The 10,957-nt window shown below is 44.0% G+C and overlaps 1 protein-coding gene across 1 annotated transcript in view; it reads left to right on the top strand.

Moving 5' to 3' along the window:
• The first annotated feature begins 3,852 nt into the window (after positions 1–3,852).
• The window catches only part of ST6GALNAC2 (ST6 N-acetylgalactosaminide alpha-2,6-sialyltransferase 2), a 44,695-nt gene continuing 37,590 nt past the window's right edge, over positions 3,853–10,957 (top strand). The window contains exon 1 of the mRNA XM_054978777.1: positions 3,853–4,215. Coding sequence (XP_054834752.1) covers positions 4,091–4,215 — 125 coding nt within the window. The 5' untranslated portion in view covers positions 3,853–4,090. The remainder of the gene's footprint in view (positions 4,216–10,957) is intronic.

The following is a 10,957-nucleotide window of genomic DNA, read 5'->3' as shown; positions in this document are numbered from 1 at the left end:
CCCAGGTCATCAATGACTACAGAGAAGTGTGTTTGCTTCTAAAAATACTGAGAACCCGTAAATTACTCTGGTGAGCTTCAGGTAGTGTGTGAAAGAGAGGTTTGCCATATCCTTCCATCTAGGGGTCAGTGGATAGAATAATTTCTGCAAAGACCTAAAATGAGCTCCTCTCCTGACCTGAGCAATCACCTTCATATGCCTCTACCAAGCCTTCCTAGATCCCTGCACCGCCAGATCATCATCATCATCATCATCACAACTACACTTATATACCACTCTTCTAGACAGTTTAGTGTCTCACTCAGCGGTGAACAAGTTAGTGTTATTATTATCCCCACAATACAGCTGGGGAGCTGGAGCTGAGAAGAGTGGCTGACCCAAGGCCACCGACTGAGCTCATGGCAGTAGTGGGATTCGAACCAGTAGAATAATTCACAGCTGAACTACTTAACCACTGTGCTACAGCAGCTCTCTATTGCTGGGGAAACATAGAACTTGGTTCTGTGCAGATGTATAGGGACTATCTCTGTTGGTATGTTACTAACTTAATATACAAGTAACCTTCTGTTTTACTGTTTCTCATCTGGATCAGCTAGTCTAGTCGTTTTCTTGCACCAAGAAACTGAAAAAGGAACAAACCAAAAGGGATAAGCTGAAAGGGATAGCCCATCATGATGTCCAGCATCTAGGGTCAATATTGGGGCTTTGATCAGTTATCCAAACATTAATGCTGTTGTTCGGGGTGAGGGATTAAGGCCTGGAAGCCTGGGAGCAGGCTTAGGCCTCAGAAGAAGGGGGGGATTTGTCTTTCCCAGCAGCAGCCGGCCCAGACTTCTTGAGCTTGAGAGACACAGAGAGGGGAAGCCATATCAGAGATAGCTTTACAGAACGCTATAATAGCTATCCCTGCAAAGATTGTCTGCCAAAGAACCCCTGAGTTCCTGTCACAGTCATTAAGCGGGTACATTCTGAGTCATTTTCTACCCAGGGTACAACAAACAATTCACAGAGTGTGCTGGACAGGCCTATTGGCTCTTGCCATTACCCTGCATAAACTGAGTTATTATTATTAATATTAGTATTTGTTGAGTGCCTAACCCTGCCCCCCCCAGGCATGGTACAAAACATCCAGTGAGGCAGGACCTACTTAAATGCAATGACCCTCCTGTGGCTGCATACTACAGAAGAAGATTGTTACTGACAAACAAGGAAGGTACACCACCTTGACTGCTCTTCTTATTGAAGAATTCCTGAACACCTTTCTAGAATTCTGGGCTCTCTTATAACATACTTCGAAAAGCACCCCTTAAGCTATTTGCCAACTAACCTGCTTTCTACAGAACACTTGTCTCTCTTTTGTGGTCAGGACTGTACACACAGCTGCAAGGGCACCTGGTAGGTGGAAAATTCTGCCACGGACAAATAATTAAACTGGATATTCTGGAGAAAGCTGTGTTTGTTGAACTCTCGATCATACAAAAGTTCCTCATGGAGCTTCTCTGAGGAACATGGTCTGCAATCTTTAGACAAGAGTCTATGCTACTGACAAAATGTTATGATGATCTAATGATTTCAGTGGGGCCTGGAAACTGAACATCTTCCTTCACAAACTAGCATTTCCTCTTATATCACAAAAGGAACAGAGTTTCATAAAACACAGGCTGATGGTCTGGATTTGGTGTGCTAACTAGACACTCTGTACTATAATAGTTTAGATGGTTAATCCAGTGCTACGTGTTTTAGGATTAGTTTTATGTGACAACGCCGGTGTCATAGAGATGTTATTCTGCATCCCATTTGCAACTATCTCTTAAGTTTTACCTGAGTGGGAGTAAATATGAGGCAATTGGGAAGCTGAACATGAAAGGCCGTTGTCACTCTCATAAACCCACCGACATAGATTGAAGAAGCTGCCTGAATTTCATTTTCCATTCCATGTGTAGGCTTTGGGAGGGCGGGTGAATACATAAAAGTATGCGTCATATGAGCATGAACTGAGGGCAAAATCAGTTCTTGACAACACCTTCACAAATTTAGGGTAATTTTTGGTTATTTGTTGAGTTCAACTGGTGACTACTTTCTAAAAAAGGTGCTGTGTCTCAAACTTGCTTGAAAGCTATCGCCTATGAACTGGAAGCCCTGGTCCTTACTACTGGAAGCAGAGGCTGTGGTTACTCATTGAGGGGCGAAGGAAAATTGGCAGGCCTGTGCTTTCTGCTTTTATTCCTAAGACAATTAACAATATTGCAAAGCAATAAATATCTCCAACATTACAATAACAACTACATATTTTTTAAAAATAAATGTTTAATCAGAGATTAGATGAAGAGGTGGTATGCTGCAGGACCTATTTAGTAATTGCACCGAAACGCTTTCCCTGAAAACCTCTTTAGCTGTACCACTCCAAATGGCTTTCAGCCAATGGTAGACAGAGCTGGGGCAGAATGCATTCTGGGACATGACAAAGTAAGGATACTCAATAGTAAAGAGTCCAGTAGCACCTTTAAGACTAACCAACTTTACTGTAGCATAAGTTTTTGAGAACCACAGTTGGTTAGTCTTAAAGGTGCTACTGGACTCTTTACTATTTTGCAACTACAAACTAAAACAGCTAACTCCTCTGGATCTATGACCTAAGGATACTCAGTATCTCTGTCTCCTTGTCTGCTGATTTTTCCTTTATTATGCTACTTTTAAAAACGGGGGGATTTTAAAAAATGTATCTGTTGTTAGCCGCCTTGGATTCTTTGTGAGAGCAAACTGGATATAAATGTTTATAAACAGTTTACACTTGAGGCTGAGCCTGGCATTAGATCCCAGCTTCTCATGCTATGGAAAAGGAGGAGAAAATACACGAACCCTTTTTCAGACACAGAAAGATGATTCGCAAATCCTATTACGCAACAGCCCAGCCGAAGGCACCTCTGCAAAGTTCCAAGGGAGCAAATTTCCTCTGAGAACAGAAGGGACCGATTCTGCTGAAACTCACCGAGTGTGGTAGGGTTGCCAGCCTCCAGGTGGTGGCTGGAGATCTCCTGGAATTACAACTGACCTCCAGGCCATAGAGTTAAACTTCCCTGGAGAAAATCGCTGTCTTGGAGGGTGGACTCTATGGTATTATACCCTGCTGAGGTCCCTCCCCTCCCCAAACCCCGCTCTTTCCAGCCTTCACTCCCCCCCCCCCAATCTCCAGGAATTTCCCAACCTGGAGCTGGCAACCCTGAGGTGCTTTTCCATGCGCGCGCGCGCGCGCGCACACACACACACACACACACCCCGGCCAGCTGCTTGGTATAAAAGAAAGCTCTCCAAAGGAACGTTAGGGGGAATTAATCAGCACTGCGCCCCAACCCGCCCTCTCCAGAGCCCCGCCATTTATTCAGGCGTTGGGATTCACTCCAAATTTGCAACGTGGTAGATCAGCTCTGCCTCTCCCGCGCTTTCTCCCGTCCATACCCCGTGGTATATTGCTGTAATAGAAGCACATAGAAGGGGGGTTTGTGTGCTTGCCTAAAACTGGAGGGGGCGGGAAGGCTGTCCGCTGGAAGCAGAGGAAAGCCCCCTTTGCCCGAATCCCGCGAGGGCAAGCGGAATCCATGCTTGGATCCAAAGCCCGAGCCCATGGCGAACTTGATCTTCGCCGGGCTGCCGGAACCACTGCTTAATCGCTCGCCCCCGAAGGGCGCCCCCAGAAAGCCAGCCTGAACCAGCCGCCGAACGGCTTCCCCTCTCGTCGGTCCCACGCCCGCCCCCCCCCCCCCGCGATCCTCCGAAGGTGCAACGGGTAGATCAACAGATGGAAGGGCAGAGATCGAGAGAGGGAGGAGGCGGCGGCGGCGGCGAGAAGGAGGTCTTTATCAGGGCGCTGCACAATAGCCGAGCCCTGGGGGCCCTCCTCCAGCCGGGAGCGGGCGTGAAGAGGCGGGCGGCAGCAAGTTTGCAAAAGAGCTGGGAGCAGAAGCGGCAACCCCGTGCCGGAGTGGAGCAGCCTGGCGCTGATTGCCTTCGCCGGCGCCTCGGTCGGGGGACGCTGCGAAGCCGAGGCGGGCTGCTGCTTGCCGTTCTTCCCCTGGGCGCCAAACTTTCCCGAATGGGTTCTCCTCGGTGGAAGAGGCTGTGCCTTTTGTTGCTCATCGGGTTGACTTTTTCCATTATCCTCTATGGGCATTACTACGCCACTCTCGATTCTTCCACCAGTCCCAGGACTGCAACCAGGTAAGCCTTTGGGACTTGGGCACAAATCTCACAACGCAGCAATTTTAGGAAAGAGAAAATAAATGGGTGACATAAAGAAGCAGAGTTTTAGGGAGCTGGACGTTTGTAAGGCAGATGTGCTTTGCATAGTATAGTCTGGGACTTGGAACAAGGTGCAATCCTTAAAAGGCAAACGAGGATGCGGCTGTAGCGGGAACAGAGTGTTAAAGGCTGTCAGGGAGGATAGTGCTTGCCTAATATGTTATATTCTTGATGTGTGGGAGTTAAAACCCAAAACTGGGTCACTGAAGTGTGCCAATGAGGCAGAGGCACATTACAATGCGCTTTTACCCAGTGGGATTCAAGCCATCAAAGCTCACAAACGAGTCCGGACCAGAAGTAGATGTGAACTTGAGATGGAGTTGCTCCTGTTTTGTTAGATGTTGCTTTTCAGTGGAGAGGATACCCTTCCGCACTTGCAGAGACATCAAAGTATTCTTTAGGCGATGTAGCAAAGGGGTAAAACAGCAGCCAGATATAGGAGAGAAGTAGAAAAGAGCAGGAGTCCAATAGCACCTATAAGACTAACAAAATTTGTAGTAGGTTATGAGCTTTCGTGAGTCACAGCTCACTTCTTCAAACAACGGCTCTTGCTCTTTCCTACTACTACAGACAAATACGGCTACCTATCTTGATCTGTCTCCAAAGGAGAGAAGGGTATTGTCCTTTCAACTCTCAAAAGGCTACGGATAAAAGCAGGCGGGGCATGTTACTAAATTTCCATGGAGTGACTAATGTATGCCTAGAGCCAAGGCACCTGGATTCCATGCTAACAGGTCAGATTTCCAGATGATAGCGCTGGATCAACCAGAACATTGCAGGATTCCTTTGAGCGCATCTCCAGATAGTTGCGTATTTGGGGAGACCAAGTGCATTGTTTCATCTTTTCCAATCTCAGTATTATAGCAGTGAATGCCTATGCTGCTCACTGGTACTGCTCATACTGCTGCCATGTCCTGCAATGAGTACAAAAGAGTCCCTTGGAAAAAGTACCTGTACGCTTCCCACCCCCCTAGATGTCTTCTACAGCACTGTAGGTATGTGAAGTTGCACTGTGAAAGTATGCTAGTAACAGGGTCAGAGAAGATGGAAAGATGGAAGATAGAAAAATGCGGAGTACGGTGAAACATAAATTACTGGCAAAACAGTTCACTCCCGTCCCGTTGCTCCTTAAACAAAACACTCATATACAGTAGCGTGGGGTTTCCCAGTGAGCGTTGAAATTCACTTCCAGCACTAATAGATGAGCAAGAGGCTAGACTCAAAACTGAAACCCAAAGAAAGTTAACCAAGGCTGATTCCGCACACATTGGATAATGCACCTTCAATGCACTTTATCGTTTAAGGTGGATTTTTTGTTCTGCACACAAAAAATCCACCTCAAACGATTGATAAAGTGCATTGAAAGTGCATTATCCAACATGTGCGGAATCAGCCCAAGTGTAAAACAAGAAACCCAAATGCCAAATTTCCAAAAGAGCTTGGCAAATGCCACAAGAAAACTGTTTATGGGTCTGCCAACTCCAAGTTAATTTCATCATGAAATTCAGCTTGCAGTATCTGTTGGCCTCCCTTTTCACATCTTAGGCATTCCACAAAAATCATACATCTAAATGCAACTTCTTTGTGTGTACTTTCATTTTAAATTCAACCATTTTCAATATACAAATACATTCTTTGAATTTCAAAAACGTACCATCTGAATTTTCAGCTAACAAATCCCAGTGTGATAGTAAAAGGGGCTGTGCTATCCTCTTTCATATGTGTATCTCTCTGTGTCATGTGCGTCATATATACATACACAATATAAAGACACACATCACAACCAGCATTGAGACTTGGATTGAGCCATTGTGGCAATTTCGTACTGTAACCCCTTTTACTTGGGGGCCAGCACTTTATAAAATACACGTGATACCAATGTTTTCTTTGTGTCGCCTACCAAATAAAATTAATGGTGAAAATGAACTATAATTACCTTTGTAAGACCCAGTAGCTGGACATTATGTATGTATGTATGTATGTAATTTATAGTCCGCCTTTCTTACTGAGACTCAAGGCAGATTACATAGTGTGAAATTAGTACAATCAGTAACAAGGACAAGGGCAGGCATTTCCATACAGTGTCAAGGACATTTCCATAAGCAATGTCATAGCGTAAATGAATACAAGTTTACAAAGACAGCATTAGCAAGGATCCAATATGGGGTTGAAGAACTGCTGAAACAAAACAATCAGTTCTAGGACTGACATTAGAACAGGGCAGTCCAGTACATAGCTCATGCTTTTAACTACCACACAGACACATACAGGGATCTGTACTATTAATTTTGAAGTACAGAATGTAAGGTACAAAACAGCTTTGTGCAAGTCAGCTTGCCTCAGGTTCTCAAGGTATAAAATGAGAAGGGTAATGGAATTGTTTTGTGGCATGTTAGCCACCCTGCCTGCCAATTGTGCTGCTACAGAATTAATTACAGCAGGAGGCAATCATTTCAGTAATGTGTTTTAAACATGTTTGGCCAATACACTTTGGTTAATTGATGTTTACAGTTGCTGCCTTCCATTCCCACATGTTGATTTGCCATTTGGATGAGACTTTAATGGCTTGCCATGCGTGTGAGATGCAGGTTAGCCTGCTGAGCTTTTGCCTTCTAGAAAAGAATTCAACCTTTGCTGTTGAGAGTGTGATGATTCTGTACTGCATTAAATGTAGTAGAATGCATAGCAAAGGCTCATGGACATGTGTATCCACCTACATACATGCTATCAGTGGCAGAGCTGACTCCCCACAGACAGATGCTACAGTAAGGAAAGGGGTGGTGTTGGCTGCGGGCAGCCACTTTACCGTGTCCTTGGGGGCTGTAACTTACTGCAATATTCAGGCAACCCCATTAGAAGCTGTTCGTCTGTAGCATCTGGCCACCTGATGAAGCAACTTGCCACATCCCAGATTTCTGATCAGTTGCAAGTCAGTAATAATCACTTCACCACATAGGCTAATGTTGCATATTAGATTTTTTTTAATATAAAGAACATGGAATGCATGTATTACCATAGTTTGCAATGGCTGACCTCCTGGCAGGTAGTCATCTTTACCCGTTCTGCAACTTGCAATCCAATGCATGCTTACCTGGGAGAAGGCTCAGTTAAACACAGCATGGCCTACTTTCGTGAAAATATGCTAAAGATTTAGTTCCATGCACAAACGCTTTAATCTTTGCAGTGGACAGACATTAGTAACTAACAACTGGGGCCTATGAGGAATTTCAGAAGGGGAGAACCGTGTGGAAATCCCATGTCTCCCCCCCACACCCCAGTCTCTCCGTCTGGGATTCTTTGAGCTGTTGAGGACCTGAGTAGATTTGATTTCTTTTAACTGAGAGCCAAGCTACAAGTGACGAATTACACTTGCTTGGCAAGTGAACAGACTCACGTGTATTCCTCCCTGTTCACTTGCCATTCACTTGCGTTCCACTTGATCAAGTGGCTCTGAGGGCCAAGCTACAAGTGACGAATGACACTTGAACGGCAAGTGGATTGAGTGGAGGGCAAGTGAACAGGGAGAAATACACTTGCTGTTCAAGTGTCATTCGTCACTTGTAGCTTGGCCCTTTGTCTCAACTGCTCTCATCATTCCATGTCTCCAGGAGGATACTCAGTCCTCATCAAGCTGTTTTGAAAGGGTTTTTGTGGTTGTTAATTTTCAAAGTAATCTTTTCCTGCATATATGTAGGGGCCTTCTGTGATGGTGGCCCCCTTGGAGATAGATCAAGATGGGCAGCCGTGTTAGTCTGTTTGTAGCAGTAGAAAAGAGCCAGAGTCCAGTAGCACCTATAAGACTAACAAAATTTTGGGTAGGGTATGAGCTTTTGTGAGTCAAGAAAGCTCATACCCTACCACAAATTTTGTTAGTCTTATAGGTGCTACTGGACTCTGGCTCTTTTCTATGGCGGTCCCCTTGTGTTCATTTCATCATCATAAAATAGCCAGCCACTTTTTTATCACAAAGAACAAGCGGAGAGTCCGCAAAGCTAAGCAAGCCTGGATCTGGTTGGTTTCTAGACGGGAAGCTTCCAGGGAATAAAAAGTAGACAGGCCAGCTAATACATGAAGAAAAGAGGAAGATTGATACCTGACCCAGCTTTTGACTAGTTGTTATGTACCCTTGTAATACAACTTGTGGAGCCAGAATCACGGCATTGGCAAAGAACTAGCTGTGATTGCTCTTAAAATCTTGCATCTGACTTTACAGACCTACAGAAATTCCTCTGAAGCTCGGAAGGCATTCCATCTATGTCTTGTTCAGCACATACAGACTTTTTTTTATTATGACTATGCTTCCCGTGGTTAAGGTTTGTAAATGTCACAGTAAAATGAACTTATTTGTTGCTGTTGAAAGGTTTTTTTTTTTGGCACATTCTATCATTAACATACTTTAGGGTATCTTTCTGTAATTTAGAGTTTGAGGGAGAAATGCTAGAACCTGTTTGTCACCTTTTGCTTTAAATTTCACCAACAAGACACATTTTTCAAGTCTCTCTATGCTTCAATGACTTGCATGGAAAAGCTCCAATGGCATTATTTTCTGCGAACAATTCAGAATGAAAGATGGATGGGGAGTGTTTGACCCTAAATTTTTGAAATTGCCCCAACTCTGGTTATGTAGAGCAGATTAGTAACCCCTGGTGTCTGCTGACAGGGAACGTTCCATTCCCCGTCTCAGGCCCAAATGAACAATACATTTCCCATGCTTTGGTCCTCATGGCACAGTCAATTTGTAAAGGAAAGAGTTGCGCCTCAATGGGGCGGCAGCTTATAAATCTATGGTGAGTTGCTGATAAGAACAAAGCAATGGCAGGGAGTCTACTAAGTGTCACCGTTGCACCTGTTCCTAGCCAACCAAGGGGACAAACTGTACAGTATGCACAAATGCATGAAATGAAACATCAGTATATAGTTCTAAATATTGAAAGGAAGCTCAGGAGGTTGCAATTTTGAGGGGGGAAGTAGCAGCAGAAGAGGAACATTTCCCCTCCCTTCTGTTTTGGCAACCTGTTGCCTTTTTCCTGTGAAGGTTCCCAATGTTGGGTAAGCACCATTTGAAATGTGGAAATGGGGGCGGGAGGGGGGGTGGAGAGCTTAGGAATAACTTTTGAACCTTCTTGGCGTTTTAAGGAAAACAGTGAGGCCAGTGTGTTATTAAATAAATGGGAAGGGGAAAGAACCAAGCCTCGTCTTTGCACACTGCCTTTCTCTCTTAGCCCCCTCTAACTAGCTGCTCCACTAATTCAAATTGTCGCTTCTTAAGGCTACTTCTCATTTAACGATGGCAACAAAAACCCACTCAGAACTTCATTGCACACATTTTTGTGCAGCATCTAATTTACCTTTAACATGGATAGGTTCTGGAATAGACCAAACTGGCTGGTTTAAACTTGTGAAGAACAGCTGTATTGTCACATGGCCTTAGGCAAAAGAGAGCAGAAATGTTAGCTTTCTTTGAGGGTGCTTAGTAATACCTGCCTGGTTAATCTGTGATCTTACACAACATTCTACTTAACTGTACTTTGTCAATAATAAATGTCATTATACTCCTACACAGATTATATATTGAACAAGAGATCCCTGCACCCAGGCCTTCATAACTAGGCGTCACCTGGAAATCTGCTCTTAAGGCTACAGTGAATACAGACCCCTGGATTCTCTGCTCAGTAAAATTGGAAATGGGGGTTTCTCAAATGCTATTCACCCCATGGCTTGAAGAACACTCCCTTTTCCCTTGCACAGCACTTCTGAAATGCCCCATGAACCTCAGCCAGTCTGTCTTCATGTTATATATCTGTGATTAATAGGCTTCCCATTCCACTGGAGTGCCAGACATTAAAAGAATATTTTCTAGCACCTCTTGTGATGTAATCAGCCAAAGAGGAAAACCACAATGAGCGGGCTAATTTCTACCATTAGCTGCTCATTAGTTTACATCATATAGGGCGATACTCTGTGTGTGTTTTGCTTTTGTGATTTTTAGCAATGCTAGTGTGTCATGCGTGACAAAGTCTTTTAATCTGAGCTAAATAATGGATTTTTTAAAAAAAATTGGAATACTATAGGACTGAACTCAAGATAATTGAGTGGGAAAGGCAAGGAGGTCTGGGAAACAAGCAAATTACTAAATTTGACTTACTGACATTTCCTGTGTAATAGATCCAGAGGACTTAGCCGTGTTAGTCTGCAGTAGCAAAATAGAAAAGAGTCCAGTAGCACTTTTAAGACTAACGAACTTTACTGTAGCATAAGCTTTTGAGAACCACAGTTCTCTTTGTCAGATGCAACCTGATGAAGAGAACTGTGGTTCTCGAAAGCTTATGCTACAGTAAAGTTGGTTAGTCTTAAGGTGCTACTGGACTCTTTTCTATTTTCCTGTGTAATGGTTCACATGTGCAGGTTGTGTAAAAAAAAGTTGCTGTTGGTTTTTAAACGTATGAATCTTTTTGCTCTTACCAGTTTCTTATAAGCCGTTTAGATGTGCCTCAGAAATGAAGACAGTCAAAATGGGAGTGTAAAAAGAGTATTTAGTCCATTGAACAAAGTTTAGTTCTTTTGTCTTGGTCTTGATTCATAGGTTTCTTTTCTCATATTGGTCCAACTTGCTGCCTTGGATCTTCTTCCCTCTGAAACAACCTCTCTCCTCTTTCCCCCG

This window comes from Eublepharis macularius, chromosome 4 (assembly GCF_028583425.1).
Source record: "Eublepharis macularius isolate TG4126 chromosome 4, MPM_Emac_v1.0, whole genome shotgun sequence".
NCBI classification, from domain to species: Eukaryota; Metazoa; Chordata; class Lepidosauria; order Squamata; family Eublepharidae; genus Eublepharis; species Eublepharis macularius.
This window is presented reverse-complemented; position numbering and strand designations above follow the sequence as displayed.